Consider the following 25,715-nt stretch of genomic DNA (forward strand, 5'->3'; position numbering starts at 1 on the left):
CCTCAAACTTTCTGTTCCTCCAGCTCAGTCTTCATCACTAGAATGCAACACCACCTCCACAGACTGGATGACAAGTACTTTTCTAGACTTGAGTTTATTAAATGTTAATTCCTGAAGAGCTTGGTTTTCTGCTAGAAACATATCTAAAACAATAGATTTGTAAAGGCAACAATCTATTTGAGGAAGAAAGGATGGACAATAGCAAGAATGATTCAGAAAAAGAGGCCCAGACACAAACAGTGACGCACAACTATGGGCATATTAGAGATCCTCTCTGGCTCCTGAAACTGTGTCTTTGGAATTACCCTTCTGCAGTGGAAACTTTTAGTTTCGTTGGAAAGTCAATTATGTCACATGTTTTGCTGGGGCACACAGGTGAAAGAAAGGATGTCTTGCTAAAGCAGACACAGGGAAAAAATGTTTCCTGAAGCAGACTCAGGTGAAAGGATGTTTGGATATATCAAAGACATAAAAGGACACTTGAAGGAGTATAAATATGACCTCACAGACAGTGGGAAACAAGCACTGAGCATTGGTTTGGTTTGCTCCACTTCCCTATTTTTTGTTAAAGACACACATGCATTGGTTCTCCTTACACAGCATTGTTGAGCTTAACTTGTGGTAAGGACACCATTGAGAGAAACAAAGAATTGCTCATGAGATTTCCTGCTGCAGCTTGCTGCTTCCTTGGTCTCGCCTTACACCATTTGTTGAGCCTTGCAGTTTCCTCAGGATTGAACTACAGTTGCTGGCTCATGCCTGGTGTCTGCTTGCTGAAAGGACTGGACTATAGCTGCTGAGTTAAACTTGGTGTTTGCTAAGGGACTGAACTGCCAAAGAAGATCGAGCTCACCCCCCAAAGAACTATTGCTGTACAGGTCCACTTCCCCCCATCCTAATAATGTTTCTTTTCCACTACGTCTGCTGGGTGATGGGCTAGAGGAGAGGTTGAACCCTATTAAAAGTAGGTTACAAAAGAGTTATGTCTGCACCCTTTATTCCTTACTGCATTTTGACCTTTTCTTTCCTAATGAACTCTTCCCCTCAGCAGAAAAATATTCTGAAGAGTCTTCTAAATAAGCCAGATTTTTTTCTCTCTCCTAAACTCCCCTCTTAATTTCTTCCATCTTCTTTCTTTTGAGAAAAAAGGGGGTGTCTCCTTGCTCTTTCAGCACCAACTTCTCTCTAATTCTGTGACTGTGACCACTTATGTCACAGTGTGAGCACAAAAGCTGACAGTGTCCTAACTGCCTATGTCACTTGCCTTCTACCTGACCTCCCCAGGAGATCTGAGTTAACAGTGACCACTTCCTTCCTTCCTTCCCCTTTTGTTTAGAGCCTGTGGTGCCACATTCATCTGGAATGTCAGCAGAATTCACACAAAGGGAGGTAGTTCGTATAATCTAATGGGTATCCCAAAATTAATATGTTGAAACTTATTCACCACTAAGTGGAATGGCATTAAGATGTGAAGCATCAGGAAGTTATTAAGTTAGGAAGATAAAGCCTTCACAAATAGAATTAATGGCTTATAAAAGAGGTGCTTAGATATTCTTTATCCCTTTTGTCCCTCCACTATGAGAAAGTGACAAAAACACAGTCACTTCTACTATAACTCAAATATATTGGGACCTTGTGTGGACTTCTCAGAGTCTAAAACGGTAAGAAATAAATGTCTGTCATATATAAATGATCTAGTCTGAGATCTTTTGTTAGAGAAGAGTATCAGAAATGGAGTAAAAAAATATTCTTGCCACATATGGAGCACACACAGTACTCAAGAGAATAAGGCAGAAGGATCTTGAGATTGAGGCCAGCCTGGGCTACACAGAAAGTCAGAGTTCCCCTCCCTGCAACAAGCATTCATGATTAAATAGGTTTGGTATTTAAATTGAGCAAGTTAATTACTATAAAGCTTTTCAGATCTTTAAAAAATTTATTATTTGTGTGTATGTGTACGTCTGCCAGAGTTTATGTATACCACATAAAGGTAGGTGCCCCAAGGCAAGAGATCCTCAGATTCCCTGGAATGAAAGTTATTGGAAGTGGGAGCTGCCTAATGTGGGTGCTGGGAATAGAACCTCAGTTCTCTATAAGAATCGCAAGAGCCATATCTGCAGACCCCATTTTTTTTAATTAATCCTTTTGTTTACATTTCAAATATTATCTTCCTTCCCAGTCTCTCCCCTCCATGACCCCCACCTAATCTCCCTCCTCTTTGCCTCTAAGAGGATGTTCCCCCACCCACACACTCACTCCTACTTCACCCCTGTAGCATCCCCCTTCTCTGGGGCATCAAGCCTCCACAGGACCAAAGGCCTTCCCTCCTACCGATGCCAAATGAGGCAGTCCTTTGCTATATATGTAGCAGGAGCCATGGACTGGCCCATGTATACTTAGCCCCTGGGAGCTCTGAGGTGTCTGGCTAATAGTTTGCATATAAGTCTGTGCATGCATGCCCAGTGCCCACTCAGGTTGAAAGAAGGCATTGGATCCCATGGAGCTGGAGTTATGGATGGTTGTGAACTGCCATGTAGGTGCTGGGAATCAGTCTTTAATATACTAATATACACTCTACAAGATAGGATTCTACAGTGATTTCCCAAATGTCTCACACAATAAAACTCCTTTTGAAAGAACTATTTTATATTATACTTGAGAGCCAGCGGACACTGTCCTTGGTGTTCTTTTTAGCTTGTTTTTAGATTATTTTATTCATACAAGTGCTTTACCTTTATGTATGTCTGTGAACCACATGCATACCTGGTACCTACAGAAATAATGAGCCTCCATGTAGGTGGGGGGATCAAACCTGGGTCCTTTGAAAGAACAAGTGCTCTTAACCACTAAGCCAACACTCCAGCACTCTTTTTAGTTTTATTTGGAGGATTTCTTTCTCTATTTACCTCCCAAATACACAATTCACCAACATTCCATCTTTAGTCCACTCTTATCTCCTGCCTCAGTCACTTATAGCTCTCCACATTTCATCCTACAAGTTCTCTATAGGTGACTGTATTCCTATCAGCATGACTTCAACATGGCCTTAGAGTCAACAAGGAACACTATAATACCTGAACTCTTAAATCTTACTTCCAGATCTATGAAATAAGAATAGCAATTCATGAGGAGTAAGTGAATTGACATAAAGTGTCTGCCTTAGTGTTTGACACAGTTAAGTGAAAGTCCAATAAGTGATCACTATAAATTTCTATCTCTAGCCTACATGGTTTTTGCTGATCAACACGTGTATCTATCTTCCCAAGGTAGCTCTATCATATAAATCTCAAAATCAGAATGCCTGCATTCTACCATCTATGTTGACCCAAGTGACTCTGTCTCAGTAAACAGCATACTCGCACATGCCCAAACCTGGAACAATGATGCCAGGGTCTATATCCTTCCTTATTAATCCTCTATCCTAAGCCCCTTGCCCCCCAATTCACAACTTAAGTGTAACATTACCTAAGTCCCTTCCTATGCACTTTTAAATGTCTCCTTTCTAATAGTAAATTTGATCATATTACTTGTCTACTTAAATTTTTCAATATTTGTTCATTTTTTCCCTTGGTAATTCAATTTCTTAATAGACCACAACTCCTTTGACCTGGCTCTTTTAGTGACATTTGTTATGATGCCCCAACATTGAAATACAGTCCCTACTCCAAACAGAAGTGTGTATATTTCTAATAATTGCTATAGCATTTTATCTTTATATATCCTATTCTTCTGTGTATAGTGCATCAATCAGTTTTACTCACACCCATTTTATTGCTGGCTATTTCTAACTGGTCTTTTTCATGAATTTGATTGTATATTATTTCACTCATAAACTTTAATCCTTGTATCACATGTAAAATTCAGTCTATAAATTTAAATATTCATTCTTGAACTGTTTAAACTATGAAATATACTTTATTTAATATGCTTAGGTAAAATTATCAATCCCAGAATTATTTTAGTAATGAGGTCTGTAATGGTAATGATATTAACATTTCTTTACTAATATCTACTACATATTTATCATATTGCTGCACTGAAGAATTATAAAAATGAACAAATAACTCCCAATCTCAATTTAGTAGAGAAAGCTGAATCTTAAATAAAACCCCTAATATAATACCACAAAGTTACATATATGGCCAGGCATAGTGGCATACACCTTTAATTGCAGAACATAAGAGGCAGGTAGATCTCTGTGACTTCAGGACCGGCCTGGTTTAAATCGAGTTCTATGTCATCCAGGGTGGCATAGTGAGACATCACTTCAAAAAAAAAAGCATATGTACAAAATTTCTAGAACTACAGAGATGGCTTGAATTTAAGAGCACTGACTGTTCTTCCAAAGGATTAGGACTCAATTCCTAGCACCCACATGGTGTGGTGGTTCACAACCATTTGTAACTCCAGTTCCAAGGGCTCTGATACCATCTTCTGGCCTCTGTGAGTACTGTACACATGTGGTGCACAGACATATATGCAGGCAAAACACCTACATTTGTAAAATAATAAAGTATTGGGAGCCTAATACATTTAGGTGTTGAAAATTGGAGGACAAGGGGCTTAGGATGCAGGATTAATAAAGAAGGATATAGACCATGGCTTCATTGTTCCAGGTTTGGGCATGTGTGAGTATGCTTTGAGGCTGGCAATATGGCTCATAGGCTAAGGGTATTTATTTGCTGCTCTTCCAGAGAACCAGAGATTGGTTCCTAACATACATACTGGGCAGCTCACAAGGCATGTAACTCCAGTTCCAGGGGATCAGCTGTCCTCTTCTGACCTTTGGCACCTGCACATACATGGCATACACCCCACACAGAGACACATACATACACATAAAAATTCATCTTCTTTTAAAAAGTCTAATTCTCTCTCAGATAAAACAGTTGAACTGTCATCATGCACCAACTCTGATAAAACCATTTCTTTCTAATCTTTTTTCTAAGCCTTAGATTTATGTGACTTATTAGAACTTATACTCTGCCCACTGTAAAAACAGCTTATATAATTTTAATATTTTTAAAGATTTTTTATGTGTATGTGTCTTCATGAGTTTATACACACTATGTAAACCTTGGAAACCAAAAAAGGGTGTCAGATTGCCTAGAACTGGAGTTACATGTGAGTGCTGGCAACCCAACTCAGATCCTTTGCAAGAACAATAAGAGTTTTGAACTGCTGAGCCATCTCTCCAGCCTCAGTTTATATAATTTACAATATAATTGCTATTGTAGGAAATTATAAAAATCTTGTAATTAAAAAAAAGTCTATAACTGGAAAAATAAATGTCTATATGCTTTTCTAGCTATGCCTCTTCTGGGTCATGACTGTATCTGTATAGCTAAAAAAAAAAAAAAAAAAAAATTGCCAGACTTAAAGTTCTATTGTACCTAGTTCCATAATCATAGCAAGATTTAAAATAACACACACAAAATAAGGCTTAGTAACTGAATTAAATGAACTGTAAATGGATAAATCATCCAGTCACAGACGAATGAATATCATGGGACAATAGGGGAAAATAATCACAGGTAAGAAAGATTACTGGATATTGAAGGACTTGAAAGTACAATCTAATTATGACTCATATATCATAAATGCCATGCCTTTAGTTCCCATGGTCATGTAAATTTCCCATGGAAATTTAATCCATCTTACTATGAATATTAAGGCTCTCATAGAACCAAGAATCTACACCCCCAGATTTCCTAAGACGTCCCACTTAGCATATGTAATGGCCTAGATCTGAGCTCCAAGGTGGAGGGTGGGGGATCCAAATATAAGAGTTAAATTTGATGGCAAAATACAAGTATCTATAATTTCTGGTGCACATATTAAGCAGAGAAATACTTCCCCTTTACTAACATACTACATCACTATGAGTCACCTGAAAACAAGATTTTCTTCCCTTGTTTAAAGACAAGACAATCTTATTATACCAAGCAACAAGATATAAGGCACAAGTTTAGATATCTTTCCTTTCAAGCAAATACTTCATAGCACTTGAAAAAAAGCATATTATTGCCATTAAGAGTTTTACTGTCATTACTGTTATTTATATTTTTAAGTTTTGGACCCTCAAAAATATTCATTCAGAAAGTACATTTTTGCAATGTGCAAAATAAACATTTGCTCTAAGAAAAGAGAACCCTACCTATCTTCCTATAGGGTAATATTAGGGATACTTACATTCTAGTTATGCCGTTCTATATTATGAACCATTTAGCTGAGTAGCACAATCTGGTTCCAAAGTATTTTAAATAACAAAATATGAATTTGTTACAAAATAAACCAAAAATATTCTTATAGCTTAAACTTGGTCTTCTGGCCGGGTGGTGGTGGCACATGCCTTTAATCCCAGCACCTGGGAGGCAGAAGCAGTTGGATTTCTGAGTTCGAGGCCAGCCAGGTCTACAGAGTGAGTTCCAGGACAGCCAAGGCTACACAGAGAAACCCTGTCTCAGAAAAAACCAAAAACAAAAAACAAAAAACCAAAACCAAACCAAACCAAACCAAAACAAAACAAAACAACAACAACAACAAAAACAAAAAAACAAACAAACAAACAAAAAACCCTTGGTCTTCTGTTTCTGGTAGGCAAATTTTTCTAGTCAATTCAGTTGCTGATTTGAAAACAGCAGGGGATTCCTTCATCTTCATTATCAGCATTCTTCAAGTAGAAAACATTTCTAGCAACACTAGATATATACTAACTCACAACCGCAGGCATATAGTCCCCAACATAGGGCATATATTCCCAATTTACCACAGTCTAGTCCCCATTTTGTAAGCCTCACTAATTTAGGTCATCTGCCTAAGCTCACAATCCTATTTAAATTCATGACCTCCTGTGTTATACTGAAATCTAAGCCTGGTCTAGAATCCAGGTAGTTATTTGAATGCATAACAAATGTCTAGTCCTTTATTTCCAAGATATAGTACTTTACTGTAACACAGTCTCCTGAAGCTACTCAAGATATAAGATATTCTGACCGTCATCCTTGCAGTCAAGAATCTGGAAACCATTTAACACTAAAACGAAGAGCTAGGCAATTTTCCATTGCTAAAATTCCATGAACCCATGTGAAGCAATATTTATAAAATAACTCCAATATTGTGATAGTAATAAAAAGTCCAAGACACTTTTATATTTACTACATAGAAGTGACAAGAGAAGGACAGGGACATAGCTCAGTGACAGAGCACATGCACAAGGTCCTGGGTTTGAATCCAGGTTCCATTAAAGAATGATAAAGTGGGAGGAAATATACATACAAAACTACAGCACCAGCCAGGTTTGGCGGCATAGGCCTATAATCTCAGCTACTTAGGATGCTTGAGGCAGGAAGTCACAAACCTAAGATCTACCTGGACTATGAACAAGTTCAAGGCCTGCCTAGGCAACTTAGAGATAAACACTGTCTCAAAAATAAAATCTAAGAAGCTGCAGAGATGGCACAGTAGACAAAGTAGTTGCACAAGCTTGAGGAGCTGAGTTTGGATCTCCAATTCCTACATAAAAGAAAATACCAAGGCCACATAGGCCTATAATCCTAGCACTGGGAATCAGGAAGACCTGAGGGGCTTGATAGCCAGACAGATAGCCAATGAGTGGGCTCCAAGTTCAGTAAGAGACATTGTCTCAAAAAAAATAATGTAGAAAGAGATAAAAGAACAATGCCTAGCATTGGCCTCTAGGTCCCATATGTGGGTTTCATCCTCAGCAGCCTACCAAAAATTATGTCAGTATATAAACAAAATGAAAAATTACATATTCAAAATAAGACAAATGACTTTATACATGGTAAAAATATGGTATCAGTGTTTGCAAATGAATATAACTCAGTTATAGAAATGGGGGGATAAGATTGAGGGTATGAGTCAGCTACAGAAAAAAAGAATATATAAAAAAGAGTATAAGTCCTGCACTTGTTAATCAGTCTTCCTTTAAGTACTTTGAATCAACTGGAACAAAGTCTAATTTGGCAGTCAAGTTTCTGCTTTCATCAGATATGTATTCTGAACAAGCTTATCATCAGAAGTTCAAAATCATCCCCATGTCCTTAAAGTTTTTCTAAAAGACTTGTAATGTGTATTTACTAAAATTGTTTTTATTTTTTTTAATCCTACAAATTAAAATGCCAAAAATGGTATTTAAACAGGAGCATACTAAGAATAGCTTTTTTCTCCATAAAGCTCTTGATTTAATTTTCAAGGTTATATACCATTCAAGAATTTATTTAATAAGAAAGTATCAAAGTTCATAGATATTTTCAGTTGTACCATGTCTAACTAGACTTCTTTTACAGTCAATAGCACTTATTTTTTGTGGGTTTTTTGCTTATTTTTGTTTTTGTTTTTTGAGACAGGGTTTTCCCTGTTCAGCCCTGGCTGTCCTGGAACTTACGCTGTAATCCAGGCTGGCCTTGAACTCAGAAATGCACCTGCCTCTGCCTCCTAAATGCTGGGATTAAAGACATGCACCACCACTGCCTGGCTCAATAGCACTTTCTTTAAGTTTAATTTTAAAACCACAGAATAAGTGTAAATCACTTATAGAGTAGAGAAAATTATGGATTATGTAGGCAGATCAAGTCAACTGAAGCTGGAAAGGATTGCAGCACAGGAGGAAGGTTTGCAGCCCCTAAAGAGACAGGAACTCTACAGGAAGACCAACAGAATCAACTAACCTGGACCCTTGGGCCTCTCAGAGACTGAACCACCAATCAAAGAACATACATAGGCTGGACTTAGGATTCCTCACACATATGTAGCAGATTTTCAGTTTGATCTTCATATGGAGCGAGGGCTATCCCCAAAGCTGTTGCCTTGTCTGGCCTCAGTCGGAGAGGCAACACCTAGCCTCATAGAGACTTGAAGGACCAGGGTGGGGAGATACCGAGGGTCATCTCCACCAACTCAGAGTAGAAGGGGATGTAGGGATGGGGGAAGTACTGTGGGAAGAACTGACTGGGAGGGGGTCAGTGGTTGGGATATAAAGTGAGTAAGTTTTTTAAAAAAAAGTCATTAAATGAATTTTGGTGTCAGATTAGGAAAGGTTTTTTAAAGAATTTTTCAAGTGGTCTTAAGACATTTCTACAATTTTGTATTATATGTTTATGCAAAATAGCATTCTTGGCATTGGTGACTCTAAAATCAAAATGTGACTTAATTTTGAAAAATGTTGAAGATGCTATGTCCTTATATAAAAATAAATGAGCGTGGACATTTTACTGGGATGGAAAAAAGCATCAGAGTTCATAGACATTTTCATTTGCATCATGCCTAACTAGACTTCCTTTCAGTCAATAGCACTTTTCTTTAAGTTTAGTTTTAAAACCACAGAATAAGTGTAAAATACTTTTAGAGTGGAGGAAATTATGGATTATTTAGACAGATCAAGTCAACTGAAGTTAGAGACAGTGGCTCCTCCCTATAATCCCAGCACTAGTGAGGCAGGGCAACAAGGAATCAAGGCCATCTTGGGCTACAGTATAATTTCTAGGACAATGTAGGCTGCAGTGTGAAACTGTCTCTATACAAATATCCCAGAGGAAGCTGAAAAAAGGGGAAGCTTTCATATTTTTTCAATGCTCTTTTATGTGACGAAATAGGTTTTTCTTATTGTCTTACAGGTTCAATGTGTAAAACATGTAGTAAAACCAAAGTTAAACCAAAGACAACTTGTTGGGTCATATATGAATTCATTCAGTTCCTTTGGAAATGCCTTTTCTAAGACTTCTATTCAATTTCAACTGCCAACTGCTTGTAATGGCTAAATTTAGAACGTCCACCCTTCTCACCTATTGTTTTCTTACACAAAGATATATATTTTTAAATCCATGAATATAGCCAGTGTCTTTGAATTCTCTAGATTAGAGAATATCTGGCTATATCTGTTCTATTTTAACACATGATTTCTTTTCTCAATTATTAAAATACAAATATATTGAGTCAATAATTTGATTATACAAACTATGATTTACAGTGATCTTATCAAACAACGAAATGTCAATAAGTTAATATGCTTTTAATCAGGGCCTGTTAAACGGATAAACTCAGAAGACAGTTGCATGAGTCACTCCATCTAGCACTTCAGGCTGTTACACACCTATATAGAATCGATTTTGCCAAACAGATAAGCAACAAGAGATTCTCTAGTTTCAAAGAACAAAACTTTTATTTAGTGAAAAGTTTTAATGATACTAACAAACTACTTACTACACTAATCAGGCTCCCTTCAAATACATAAATTTTAAGACAAAAAAGTTAAAAAAAACTAAACTCTCAAATAAGCTATCTGAGTTATATTTTAAAAAGCAAATATCTTGCCCAGAAAAGATTTTATAATAAAAAGATTAATAATCAATAGTGGAAAATTAAGTCACTATTACGACTAATCCTTCATAAATAAGTACATGCTTATTGATATCAAGTCTATTACTAAAAACATTTTTATTTAATTCTCACAATACTTCTGCAAAAGAAGTACTATCATTGCTCCAAAGTAGCCTGTTCAAGACTAGTAGATTATAAAGCAAATTCAGACTCAGGGCAACAGTTTCCAGATCCCACATCTTAACATTATGCTACATTACTTGAGATAGTTCTGAAGAGCTAATGAGAGATAAATGGAAACACTTTTAGAGATGTTCTATTCTCATATACCTGTATTAGAATTGGCAGTTAAAATTTTTATGCTAAATGAGGAACAGCATCTCAAACCCAAAACATCATCATTAAATGATTAATTTTAAAAGCTTTAAAAGTTTTAATAGGCAGATACAGAAGATAACTCAAGCCAGGCATGTTGGTTTCCATTGGTAATCCCAGCACATGAGATGCTGAGGCAGATCACCATTGGTTCAAAGCCAGCCTGTACTATATAGTAAATTCTAGGACAACCTGGGCTACAGAATGAGCTTGGTCTTCAAAAATTGAAACAAGATTTATTAAAATTTTGTATTATTGAGATGCTAACATATAGTTTACTCTAATTCCTGCCTAAGAAAAGAATATATTTTAAAAATATTTTTTTGTAAAAAATTTGTAGTATATGTGTATGTTCTGCCTGAATACATATCTATGTACCACATGCATGCAGTGTTCCTGGAAGGCAGAAGAGGGCATAGGATACCTGGGACTGGAGTTACAGTTTTGAGTCACATTGTGGGTGCTGAGGAGTGAACACTGGTCCTCTGTAAGAGCAGTCAGTGCTCTTAACCACTGAGTCATTACTCCAGCCCAGAAAATAATGTATTAGTTGAAGAAAAAGCAATCCAAAATACTTGATTTTTCTTGGTTTTATTTTAATTTTTTATTAGAGGTGTGAGGGGTTGGCTATAAGAAGATGGATTCCCTGGTACTGGAGTTACAGATGATTGGGAAGAGTCCAACATGAGTGCTAGGAACCTAACCCAAGTCCTCTGAATAGCACTATGTGCTCTTAACTGCTAAACCATCTTGCCAACTACTTTAATGTTTCTTTTTATGTTTCTGAAGCAACAATGGAATTATTGTTTCAATAAGTTTCATAGAGATATCTTCTTTTAACTTCAATAAACGTAATATCATGTTATCCTATATATCTGTAGCATTAAAAAATCATATTACCATGAGTTTTCTCATTTTCTTTAAGTGAAAGGACAGCTATAAGAGGGAGAAGTGAGGGAAAGGATAATAAACACTCACACATGCTTTCCAAAGATAGAAGCTTTGGTACCTGTGGCTACTGTGTGTCTTAGATGCTAGTATCCTTTGATGATCACTTGGTAGAAATAAAATGGCTTCTAATTGTAAGAGCAACTTTCAGAGAGTAAAACTTAAAAGTCTACCCACATATTTGTGTATACAATGTACACACACATGCACAGACATTTGCTAACTGCAGGCATTTCACTCCTTTATCTTTCTTTGTTCTACATTCTCCAAAGTCTTTTTCCTACACACCTAGTTTGTGCCTCTCCTACTCAGTATGTACAGGTTTTGATCACACATGTCTGTACTGGACTTGTAAATTCCAGTGATCTCTTATATCATCCCACAATCTATGAGAAGTCTCTTCTATGAGAAACCTTTGCTGGGCTGGGTGTAGTAGCACTTGCTTTTAATCCTAGTGCCTAGGGGCAAAGGCAGGTAGATCTCTATAAATTTCAGGACAGCCTGGTCTACATAATGAGTTCCAGGTCAGCCAGAACTATATAATGAAACCATAGCTCAAAAAGAAAGTAGGGAAGGATGGAAAAGGGAAAGGGAAATGGAAAGGGAAAGGAAAGGAGAAAAAGGAAAGAAATAAAACCTCTGCTTGAACCAAGTTTCTAGGCATCAGCAGAAAAATGACACAAACTATAGTAGGGAAAAGGGAAAACTAAATGATTAAAGCTGTTGTAAATGGTACTGGACAGAGGCTAAAAGCACTTAATGTTCTTCCAGAGGACACGGGTATCCACATAGCAGCTCAAAATCATTTGTAAGTCCAGTGCCAGGGGAATCACCCTCTTCTAGCCTCCACAGGTATCAGGCACATGCATGATACAGAAACATAGAGGCAAAACAATTATACAGATAAAATTAAAAAATTAAATAAAAAAACTTAAGATAAAAAAAATAAAAGTAGAAGAAACCAAATACCAACTAAACTCAAACCAATTCTAACATGGAGAAGGTAATCTGGTCTAGTAGTTTCTGTGGCAACGAAAATCTAAATCCTACTCTGCCACTTCAGCTGATTGCATTACTATTCTTGACATCTTTCTGAGGATCAGTTTTTATCTGTAAAATGGGAACAGTAGTAATATAATGCTCCATGAAATGGTTGTTTGTGATGTTTGTTTAAACCCAGTGTCTATTGCACAGTGGATACTTAAAATATGACTGCTATTATGAAGACTTTTTATTTCTCTTTTGATTCTAGTGCTAGGGATTGACCTTTGTGCATTCTAGTCAAACCCCTCCATTGAGCTATATTCCTAGTACAACAGTTATATTTCAGGATTTCTTGCTCATAATTACAAAATTTTAACTGTCACTTTAAGCAGGGCATGGTACCATGCACTAGTAATTCCAATACTTAGGAGTTAGAGAAGGAGATCAGAAGAAATTCAAGGCCAATCTCAGTTATATATCAAGTTCAATGCTAGAGTTAGCTAAATAAATTAAAAACAATGGCACTTTAAGGGGATGCCAGGAGCACATATATAAACACCAAATTCAAGGTAAAAGCAAGGCTACAAATTTTAAATGAGCAAGAAATTATCTTTATTTCTTCGCCCTCACTTTGTACAGGTTGCATGGCACTAAGCACCTGCTTACAGTTGTTAGCACACATAATACCATCTCTAGCCTGCTGGCTTAAGTTTATGCTTACTTCCTCCTGCTTCACATTTTAACTCTTTGTTTGCTGATTAGTTCCCATTCTTTTTTAAATATAATTTTCTCGTTTAAGGTTCAACTAAGAAGTATCAGCTCCTGACCTCTTTTCATCTTCAAGATTATATATTTGCAATTACTACATTGTAATTTAATTATTTAACATAGGTCCCTCTACTCATAATCTGTTTCCTAAGGTCAGGGACTAACTAACTGCTGGATCACCAGAAGCTGCAAAAAAGAGCAATAAAAGACTCACATAAATGCAGGACATCAAAAGGTGCTACTGCTACTTTCTTTTTCTAAACTTGAATCAAGCAGCTTTATAAATATAGGTTAAGACATAGCACTGCTGTCTCACTCAATAAGTGAAACATTTCTCCCAAACTCTCAAGGTGTCTAAGGAGTTTATCAATACCTTTTAGAGCCAAGAGCATGTCTCCAGAATTTCCCTGGACAAACAGAAAAGTGGGAGCACTGTGATTTGTACCTGTGCTTCAAGGGCAATTGGTAAAAGTGTCTAAAGATGGTTTAGTACTGAGAACCTGAGAAAAAGACTAGCTGGGATTACCTAAAAAAAAACAAAACAAAGGCCAAAAAAACCCAAGTTTTTATATATTTGCTGAATAACCAAAGTTTTTAAGTCTCTCTTATGTATGCCCAGCCTCTCACATAGTTCAGGTTGAGTATAAAGTTTTATTGGAAACCATCTTTTCTTTTATTGGAAACTGTTTGCCTATTATGTCTAGATTATTGAGTAGATATAAAATAAATTAAAAAATATGAAGCCAGTAAGATGGCTTAGCTGGTAAAGGCCTTTACTGTCAAGCTTACTACCTACATTTGGTCCTTGGAACCTCTATGGTGAAAGGAGAAATCCAACCTCCATAAACTGTCCTGAAACTTCCACACCGTGGCAATGCCCTATCGCCATAACTAACTGAAAATAAAAAGCATACAAACGCTGAAAAATCTACAAGTCAGACTCACTTATTGTCAGCAGGCATTTAGTGAAAGTGCAGTGGAGTCCTGAGCTTCTGGAACAAGGAATGATATCTATTCATGCTACCTAAGAAGCAATGGCACAGTGTAATTTTCAGACTGCACATAATCTAGAAGCTACATCTTCTCACTTAAAACAGTGAGGAAAGAATGAGACACATGAGACTACTACTGAGTACCAAAGGCAGGTTTTCTCTTCCTCTGGATTTCCCAGGCATTTGAGTCAAGTTTGTATGTGTCCATGTGCACATGTACGGGAGTACATAAAGAGGCCAGAGTCAATCACTCTCCACACTACTTCGGGAGACAAGGTCTCACTGAACCTCTAACCCTGAAGCTCAAGGATCTAGCTAGAATGGCTGACCAATAAGTCCCTGGGACTAGCTTGTCTCATCCTTCCCAGTGCTGGTACTGCAGAAACACACTACAGTACCAAATCTCATGTGAAAATCAAATAGAAACATGGATAAGATACCACAAGAAAGTTAGACAGCAGTGGTAGAAACCTGCTTAACAGGTGTCAAGACACTATGTATTATAAGTATTCAATAAACAAGTTACTTTATAATGGATAAAAATAGGTGACAAGGCCGGTGGCACACGCCTTTAATCCCAGCATTTGGGAGGCAGAGGCAGGCAGATTTCTGAGTTTGAGGCCAGCCTGGTCTACAGAGTGAGTTCCAGGACAGCCAAGGTTATACAGAGAAACCCTGTCTCCAAAAAACCAAATCCAAACAAACAAACAAAAATAGATGACAAGGAGGTTTCTTATGGATGATGAGGGTACAGTGAAGTATTTTTATACAGTGGTTGTAAACAAGAGTCAACTTCTCTGAGACAACTTGGCAACAAGTATCTAAAGACTTGAAAGTAATCATATCCAATGGGCTTCTGGAACATCTTTCCATTCTTAAAAAATAATAGAATTTAATCGGGGGGGGGGGGGGGGTGTTTAGAATGCTAAGTGTAACTATAGTCATGGATCTAGTCACTGGTCTGTGTCAAATGCTTTGTGCCCTGATAACATGAAAATAAGCAAATAGATCCAGTTCCTGTCTTAAAAGTTAGGTAAACAGTCAATAAAGTACAGTAAACTGATTAAGAACCACCAGGATTAAGTACAGGGCACTAGGGTGTGCACAGAAGGTACACCTACCATTCTCTGAGATTGGAGTCAGGGAAGCTTCCCAGAAGGGGCATTTAAACTGAGTCCTGAAGGATGAGTAGGAATTAGAAAGGTAAAGAGTGAAGGAAAAGTGTTCCAGGTAAAGCATCTGCCAAAGCCTAAAGACCAAAGGGATCACAGCATATGAGCTTAACTCTGAGCAGTGTGCGATCAGGAGTGGGAGATGGACGAGGCTCCAAGGCTAACAGGACTGACTCATTCAGGATCTCACAGCCAAACTTTCAACTGTAGACTTTATTCTAGAGTAGTAAAAACTAAAGTAAAAAGCAAATACTTAATAATAAATAGAATTAATCAGCAATAGTCCTAATATAGCAAGAGAGAACGCAGATTTAAAAGAATGAAAAATGGTTTACAAAAACAGAATACAGGAGGGTTATACAATTCTGTAACTTTACTAAAAAAAAAATCACTGAGTTATTAAGTTATTTAAGCAGATATATTTCAGGATTTGTAAATCATACCTCAATAAATATTTCATTTACTTATTTGAGGGGATTTTTTGGGGGGGAGAAGGGTCTCATGAAGCCCAGCCTAACCTAGAACTTGAATTTTCCTTTTCCCTACCAAGTACTAGGATTACAGGTTTATGCCACCATGCCTGATTTAATGTGGTGCTGGGAACAAAACCCAGGGCCCTGTGTATACTAGGCAAGCCCTCTACCAACTGAGCTATAACCTCAGCCTAAATTTGTCTCTTTAAAAAGTTAATATAAATGTCTATAAAACATCTGAATAATGCTTAACATGCCTAATAATAAAATATAAAATCAAGCCAAAAACTAGAGTAGATACTACTTATGTCTTCCCAAATTAGTAATTCTTAAAATTGAAATGTGATATCCAGTGTTAATCAGGTCAAGAGAAAGGAGCATTTTTAAATGATGCTGGTTGGAATAAATGTTAATTAAAATAACCTTTTCATAAAGCATTAATATGTAACAGTGGTCTGAAGAGTATTTATACCCTGTGTTCCAATAATTGCATGTCTCGAAATCTTAATAAGTGTTCCAAATGTATTCAAATATCTATGCCAATAATGTTCACTGCAATGTAGTTCACTGTAGAGAAAAAGATGGGAAAAGCTGGATGCCCACCAACAAGAGTAAAATGAGTCATAACGTAACTTCTCTGTGTAGCCATTCTTGACAGGACACTATATCTATGAAATAAGACAAAACTGAAAAATATTTGAGACAAGTTTATTTATACTAAACAGCCTTTCAGATTATAAAATATAATGATGGCAATCCCAGCACTGGGGAAGCTAAATCAAGGTCACAAATTTGAGGGTAGCTGAGGTAACACAGTTGGTGGGGGGAGGGAGGGAGAGAGGGAATACAATGATGATACATGCTTTTATATTCTTCTCTATACTTTTTTTACATTTCCATATTTTATATAATGTCATGTGCTATTCCTTGAGTGTGTGCAAGTTTGTAAGGCTGCCTTTAATACTGTCAACAGTATCACTTTAAGTATTTATACTTCATAGAAATCAATTTTATATCTGTCTTGGCTTTGTTTCCTCTGTTGAAGAAGGAAAGTGTGGCCAGATCTGAATGTTCAATTCAATGTATCTCTTTTACCTAGCATTATTAAGATATAAGATATGGGGGCCAGCAAGACAGCTCAGCCAGTAAAGATGTTTGCTCCCAGGTCTAATAACACGAGTTCAGTCTTCATAAACCACATGCTAGAACGAGAGAACTGACTCTCCTAAGCTGTCCTCTGACTTTCATGTATATCCTGTGGCACATGGGTTTACACATGCATATGTACACACAGAAAATAAATAAAGTAAATATTTTAATAAGTTATCTAGTTTATGTGCATTGGTGTTTTGTCTGCATGTATGCCTGTGTGAGGTGTCAGATCTTGGAGTTACAGACAGCTGTGAGTTGCCATGTGGGTGCTGGGAATCAAATCCATGTCCTCTGGAAGAGCAGTGCTCTCAACTGCTGAACTATCTCTTCAGCCCCTAAAGTAATATTTTTAAAGAAATAAAATTGGAATCACCATTGGGCCAGAGTGAAAGATAAGGTTAGGGGGCTCATAAGCATGTGCAACAGAAGATGGGGGTGCTGACATCCATCTTCTTCCCAACATTCCACCCATGCTGGCAAAATTAGCACTGCATGTGTCTTGAAGAAAAAATGGTGCTTTAGCAGGACTTTGTCAGTTCCCACCTAAAACATCAACTTCAAGAACCAGCTAATCCCAGCATGTCTCTTGTTTGGAATTCTGGAACAAGGTGGAAAGTGCAGCCACAGCCAGCTGCAAATCAGGGTCTTGCAGCTGAGACATTCCAGCCCTGTCCCAGGATCTAAAGGTGCTACAGGCTATTCCCAGGAAGTTGCTATAGTGGACTGCTTCTTTCAGAGATAGCACAGTCAGCAGCTTCTGGCAGAAAGAAGTGATGGCTACAGTCTACTAGCAGACAGGATAATATTCACAAGAATATCTGGTCAAAAAACAAAATCTGTTTCAGTTCTGAAACTCTTCTAATCACTGACTGCTTTCAGTGATTGTCTCAGAACCCTCAATTGCTAACTTCATTTGATGTAAAAAAAGAGTCACTTGTTTTAAAGAATGGTCATTGTATGTGGTAACTGAGTCATTTACCATGCTGGTGTTATATAGTAAATTCATAAAAATGAGAAAATATATTTGTGAATGAATTATGAATTCCCCAATCATGTGTTTTCTTTTCCCTTGATAATAGCCTTGCTATGTTTATCATGCTATCTTTAAACACACAATACTTCTCCCTGGGCCTGTTGAGTAACTGGGATTACAAATGCACACCACCATGCAATGCAAGTATGCACCTTAAACATTAAAACTTTGGTGAAACTTGGGATGGGCAACTATCTAAAAACATACCACACTCAATTTTTATTGCTTAAATCAAGACCAAATAAGATTAATCCTTGTTAGGTGACTTAGGGTCATAACTCTGAATTATAAGGTAGTATAGTGGGGTTGAGAAGGATACATTAAGTACAAAGGAGTGCCAAATTCTTTCCCCTCCTACCTCCCTCTTTCTGAAATACTCCGTATGTAGCTTAGGATGGTCAGGTACTCACTATTCATTCAAACTAGTCTCAAACTCACAATCTTTCTGCCATTTCCTCCTAAGTGTTAGGATTACAGATGTACATCACCCAGCTTGCTCCACCCATCACCCTTTGCCAGTTACTTATTTAAGCTTCTCTTGCCATGAAATCACCAGCTTTAATTTACACACGCGCATGCGTTTTCAGTACCTGCAAGTTTCCACTTCTATTTTGCTGTTGGTGATCTTCAAAGAGGACGAAAATTAAATATCTAAGTTCATAAGAACTATGTGCAAATTAAGGGCTAATATGCTTCAAAAAAGAACATCACCTAAAACTGATTTGTACTGACTTAGAAGATTCTGTTCTAGGCTGCAAATGTTGAAGTACAAAGAACTCCAAAGAGAATGTACTTACTCTTTTTTGATTATATCTCAAGTCTTATTCCTTTACTCAATTAGCAATTAAGACCCCAGATCACAAGCTACATGTTCTGTTTCTCTTAACACATAATGAAGAGAGATGTGGAGCCAGAACTGAGGGCTTACGCTAGTTTAGGTTCTTACACCAGCTTTGTAACCTTTAGTATATTTTAACCATATTACCTGCCTTTTATGAAGATGCTGTAAAATTAAATTAGATCACAAAAACAGAAACACTGTATTTCTGTGACCTGGTATTAATACCAATATTAACTCAGAAATATATCCTACCAGTTTAGAGGTTGGAGGATTAAAAGGTGTTCTCACAGTACCAAATTTGTTTACAAGGAATATTGTCAGGTTCAGTGGCTACAGTTAATAATGTTATAGACTTGAAAATTGCTAAGAGACTTTAAATGTTTATTATAAAAAAACATTTATGTGAGATAATAGATATACTAATTAACTTCACTTAATCATTCTTCAATATATACATCAAGATACCATGCTATATACCACAAATATATATGTAATTTATGTCAATAAGCATAAATTTTTCCTGGTAAGTTTGCAAACAAAGGGAAATTCTCATACACTTTTGAAAGGAATATAAATTAGTACAGCTATTACAGGAAGTAGTATGATGGGTTTGTTTGTTTTTTTAAGTAGAACGGTCAGATGACCCAGCAAAGGAAATAAAATCACATGCACTAACATGCCTATTGTAGTACAATTCACAACTGCCAAGATACAGTATCAATCTAGGTTTCATCAGCAGAGAAAGTAAATAAAATACAGCACATATGCAGTGAAATAGTATTAACTACAAAAAAGAAAAAATTCTGTCATTTGCAATAACATGGATAGAATTAGAGGATGTTGTGTTGTAAAGTAAGTCGACATACAAAGAGTAATACTGTAAGTTCTGCAGTTCATGTAGAAGCTGAAAAGTTGATCTAATAGAAATTGTAAGGACAGTAATTACCAAAGCCTGGGAAAATGTGGAAAAAAGGAAAGGGACACTGGTTAACAAGTTCAGGTGTACAGTTGGATAGATGAAATTCGTAATACAGTATAGTAACTAAGATTGATAATAAGTAATTATATACTTCAAAATGGCTTGTAAAGATAATTTGGAATTAGTGTTCCCAACACTAAGATGAATGTCCAAGGTGATAGATATAACCATCTTTATCATATACACATCGTATGCATGTATCAAATTATCACACTGTCCTGTGTAAAAATGTACAATTACCACATATAAATTGGCAATAAAAATGGCAGTTTTAAAAACTAAAATAAATTATAAAAAGAAAAATCATATCAGAAAGAATAGAGAGCAAGTTTTTGTTGTATGTGCTGCTCTGCTGCTGCTGAGATATGAACCCAGAACTCTTAGCCCAAGAATTCTTAAATTGCTCCTACTAATTAAGAAACATTTTATTTTCTTTATTTTAAATTTTTTTTAATTTATTTTTATGTGTATGGGTATTTTGTCTACATGAATGTCTATGCCTCACATGATTCCTGATGCCCCTAGAGGCGGGAAGGGGAAGTCAGATACCCGGGGACTGAAGTTACAGACAGTTGGGAATCACTGGGTGGGTACTGAGATTCTACCCCAGAGCTCCTAGTTCTTAACTGGCTGAGCCATCTCTCTAGCCCTAGCAAACATTCAGTTTCTAGGAAGAACAATATATCCCAAAAGTTGGTACTTTTTGTCTTTCTAGTCCTATATCCAGACAGTCTTATAATCCCTGACATCTGTTCCTTTAATACTTCAAAATCCCAGCTCAGACCTTAACAATAGCCTTAACTGGTTCTACTCATGACCTCTGTCTTTCCTAAAATCCTTCCGGCCCAAAGCCCCTAGATCAATTTTCCTAAAACACTACTGTGATCACATTGCTCAAAACTTGTGAGAACTTTCTATTACCTTTTCTTTCTTTCTTTTTTTTTTCTTTCTTTTTTTTTTTTTTTTTTGTATAGAATAGAGTTTATTCGGAGTAGGGGATGGGAGTTAGTGGTAGAGAAAGGCAGAGAGAGAGAGAGAGAGAGAGAGAGAGTAGAGAAGTGGAGTGGAGGCCGGCCATGACCACACGGAGAGGGAGCCCAAGGGGCAGAGAGGTGAGAGTATATGGGAGAGCGAAGAGCAAAGAGCTCTACTACCTTTTCATTGATCCCAAATATCTGACTCAGCAATTCCTGCACAGCCATAGCTACCTCTCACTTTTATCTCTCACTGTCCAAATAAATATTCAGACTGGCCTATTTAATCCCTTCACTTAATACATTGTACTTTTCTGACTTTAAGTGTTGCCACATATAGCTTTTCTTTACCTAGAATACCTTGCTCTTCCTATCTTCAATCTTGGCCTATTGAAACTCAAACTTCAAAAGCTAGTCTGAGAGACACCTACTGTGATATACATCTTCATCACCATCACGTCAACATTACCTTCAAAGGTTAGACACATTTTGATTTGAATTACAACTCCAATCACTTACTCGATGAGTGACACAGGACGCATTCTTTAAATATTCCTTCAACATCTATAAGACAGGGATATAAGCAACTTTTCAACTTTCCTTAGGCACATTATAAAGAATAACTGAATTAAATCATGTATGTAAAGTATTTAGCATGATGCCTGGAACAGATGAGAACCCAAAAGAAAATGTTCGTATTCTAATTACTATTGCTATTAATGAATTTATATTAAGCTGAACTCAGACAATACTTATAACTATTATAAACTGGTTTATGTACACATAGTATTATCGCCCTCACTATCTCTATGGTGTTTATATTTGTCTTCTACCAGCTCTGTTACCCAAATTACATCATCTGATAGACAGGTTAATATTGTATATGAATTAGTATCTGTGATGGTCACTTGTACCTAGTAGGTAATTGTATTAGGTTGTTTTTCTTGATCCTGTGACCAAACACCTAAAAGTAAGCAGCTTAAGAGAGGAAGCACTAACTTTGGTTCAGAGTTTACAGGTACAATCCAACATGGAAGGGAGGGCATGGTAGCAGAAATTTGCTACCATGAGGAAACAGAGAAAGGGCCTGCTGGGCTCTGCTGGACTTTTCCTTCTTCTTCAGTCCAGTATCTACCCCATGGGACATTTAGGATGGGTCTTCCCTCCTCAGTTAAATCTCTCTGGAAATATTTTTCATAGTAAAATTGACATTGAAGATTAACTACTACAGTAATCATGGGTCTTTATGCTTAATGAAAAATGCTGAAGAGCTGATAGTATTAATATGTCCAACATACTCAGTGAAAAAAACTACTAAGAAATACTTTAAATTAAAAGATTAAATCTTCAGCCTCACAAAATTAAGTCCTTCTTTATGCATCTAACTTCCTTTTGCACTCTTCCTCCTTTTAAAACTAACCAACCAAGCAACCAACCAAGCAACCAACCAACCTATACATATAGCAAGAGATAAAACAGCAAAATAAATGCAGGTCAGACAGCCATCAAATACTGTAGAACAAGGACCACAAGACAACTGAGCTGAGCACAGGTCCGGATGGAATCAAATAGGAAGACAATTTAAAGGGAAAGAGAACTGGCTTGTCAGTCACACTAACAATACTGATTGTTACTCACACACAGCAGTGCCAGGATTTCTTTACACACAGGGCCAAGTATAAACAACTGCAATAATCAGATCAGGGGATAAAGAAATATCTGTCATTTAGCTTAATAATGGAGTTTACTACTCAGTATTTACTACTGTAAATACTACAGTATTTACATGACCAATTTTAATTGCCTACCTATGCCAAAAATGACTATTAACATTCCTTGAGATCCTAAAGTAATTCCAAGTTTTGACTAATAAAGCTATGTCAAATAGATATGGCTTTTCTTTATATTAATCGTTTACTTCAAGACAATTGATATGACAATGGCTTAATAAATGCTATTGTAACATAAAATGTTTTCAGCAATGCTCAGGGGAAATAATTTTACAATACTGAGTTCTACTTCAGTAGACTAACCCTTGATTGCTTTCACAGCCAAAACTAGGCCTGGTAACCACAAAAACCAAAGGATTGACTACTGGAGTGAGTTAACGATGGTCTGAAGATTTGCTATCAATTCTGAAAAATCTACCATAAAGTGAAAAAAATCTACTCATGAAAATACTGCATATTTCTACCCCTCTCATATTTGTCTTGAGCAAACCCTAAAATGTTTTATCAGTTCTGAATACAATTATTCTCAAATCACAGAATCATAGAGCACTAGAAAGTCTAGCAAATCCCCCACTGAAGGGATTCTTTCTATCACCTGTCTGGCAAAAGCTCCCGCCCCCCCTTCTGCTGGATACAATGTGTGCTAACTATTTTGCAAAACAGTGTACTTTATTTTTACAAAGATCTTCCCTAAACTAATGGAAATGTGCCTCTTTAAACTTCTATCCACAAATTTCAGTTTTGTATCCTGGACCATCACAAGATAAATAATTTCTTGAATTAGGGTAGTCATACAAAAACACACAAGAAAACTCACAAAGGAAGAAACTACCACTATATGCAACAAAATTTTGAAATTCAGGAAACTATATTGAAATCACAAGGCAACATGCTTTCAAGATACCAAACCTCCCATCTCAGTTAACAAATATTAATAACCTAACTTGCTTTAATTTCATGGTGTCCATTAAATGTGTCTTTGCAACTTGACAACACTAAATCTAGTGTTAAAAACTACAATTCTATAGGACATAGTTCTTCAACTGCTCATATTTTCATCTAGATGCCTGTTTTTTAAGACCCATTTTATCACACTGGTGCAATGCTAACACACGGTAGCAGGTGTTCACAAAAATGAAGCCCTGAGACTAGAGCTGTAAAGGAGCCAGGGTGGAGGTGCATATAAAAACCCAGCAGAAAAAAAAAATGCTGGTTGATGGGTGTTTTCCTTCTGGAAACATGCTTTAGTGACAGAAGCATCTGAAGTCATGAACCATCCAAGCACAACCCATGAGCAAGAACCATCATGAGCAATGAGTGGAAGGCATAAATGTCTGTAAGATGGAAATTGACACTGGTTATCGAGCAGCACCACAAGCTCTGGGTCCTCACTGGGGAAGCTAAAAAGTCCAAGAAGCAGAGGAGATCACTGCCATCTTTTAAGAGAGGGAAGAAACCAGGGAGTAACTACCACTGAGCAGTCCAATGAAGCTTAAACTGTACGGAGCACGAGATGCCAGAGACTAGAGAAAGGCACACACGGGGCGAGACGGAAGAAGGATGCGCAGTGCCCTGATCAGGTCCCTGAAACGGTGTGCGTAAAGGATATGGGTGTGGGCCGGGGGTAACCTAGGAGCCCACCCTTTCCCTCCCTGCAACAGAGCAACAGAGGGTAAAAGGAGGGGCGGGGGGACGAGGGTGAAAAGCAAGAATGACTCATAGCCGAAAGGAAGTGCTCAAGCCATGGGAAGCATGCTACGGGAGATTTCCGAGCCAGCGCTGTGAGGGGCTGGGTGCTCCAGGTGATGGAGGTTGGAAAAACAAAAAACAAAACAAACAAACAAAAAAAACAACACAACGCCTGGCAGTTACTGCTGCTCGCCGGTGAGATGAGGGTGTGGGGGGTTCGCAGCAGCTTGAGTGCCAAGGCCTGGGAAGAGGCGCGGCGCGTGCGCAGTGGCGTTCGGCGGGACCCGCTGAGGCAAAGCGGAGCCGCAGTGACAGAAGCTGGGAGCTGCCGCCTGGAGGGACTCACCGAGGCGCAGGGGCTGGAGGTGGTGCTGGGGGTAGGCGACCGCTGGACCGTGACCAAAGCCATCTAGGTGCTGCTGGGTTGTTCCGGGCAGGGCATTCTCGTCCTGAGTGTGGGGGGCGGGAGGGTGACGGAGCCGGGATGGAGGGCGAAGGGCGAGGGGTAGGGACGAGGGAAACGGGGAGGAAGATGAAGCCGCGGGAACAGCCTCGGGCTCCGCACCCACCACCGGACTCTCTCGCCGACTGACGCGCCGAACGGGCGGCGGGCGGGCAGGCGGGCGGTTCGGCAGCTGCGGGGCACAATGAGCGCTCCCAGTGCGCAGGCGCCACCTGTCAGCAACCGCCTCTCCCCTCGGCGCGCGCCGCCGCCGCGGCGTAACCCTTGAGTTGCCGGAAGCGGGCCGGCTGCGTGCGCCGCGCGCCTCGGGCCGCCGCCCCCTCCCGGGTCTGCTCTTGAGACCTGCGGTCGCTGCGGCTCGGTCTGTTCCCGCCGAGCGGCCTGAGGCGAGATAGAATCGGAACTCTGGCAACCAGCCAGCTGAGGGTCCTGAGCTGGGTGGGCCGGTGGGAGAGCCGCTAGTCCTCACTCCAGAAAGACAACCATTTTATGAGTGGGGCGCGCCACCCAAACCACCTTAGAGAAAAACTGAGGTGAAAATCCTGAGGCAAACACGTTTTCTAGTGGGAAAGGGCTCCGCAGGCGCTAGACGCTTTCTCTGGGTTAGACCCGGGAGACCAGCCCGCCTGACCCTCCTGTCCTAACGAGCTTCCCCACCCTCCTCCTCGTAAATGGCCTCAGAGTTAACGACCAGATTTTTCATAAAGATTTTTCCAGGGGTAAACACTAGAAACTAAGTGGTACCCTCAGGCTTCCTCTACCACCTGCCTACAGTTCTCGTACTTGAGATGCTGAGGGAAG

General features: G+C 38.3%; 1 protein-coding gene across 3 annotated transcripts in view; it reads right to left on the minus strand.

Annotated features, from left to right (window-relative positions):
* The window catches only part of Ssh2 (slingshot protein phosphatase 2), a 260,142-nt gene extending 235,038 nt beyond the window's left edge, over positions 1 to 25,104 (minus strand). For all 3 annotated transcript variants that reach the window (XM_052196435.1, XM_052196430.1, XM_052196429.1), the window contains exon 1: positions 24,798 to 25,104. In XM_052196435.1, the coding sequence (XP_052052395.1) occupies positions 24,798 to 24,860 (63 nt within the window). In that variant the 5' untranslated portion in view covers positions 24,861 to 25,104. The remainder of the gene's footprint in view (positions 1 to 24,797) is intronic.
* Positions 25,105 to 25,715: the final 611 nt, after the last annotated feature.

This window comes from Apodemus sylvaticus, chromosome 10 (assembly GCF_947179515.1).
Source record: "Apodemus sylvaticus chromosome 10, mApoSyl1.1, whole genome shotgun sequence".
Taxonomy (NCBI): domain Eukaryota; kingdom Metazoa; phylum Chordata; class Mammalia; order Rodentia; family Muridae; genus Apodemus; species Apodemus sylvaticus.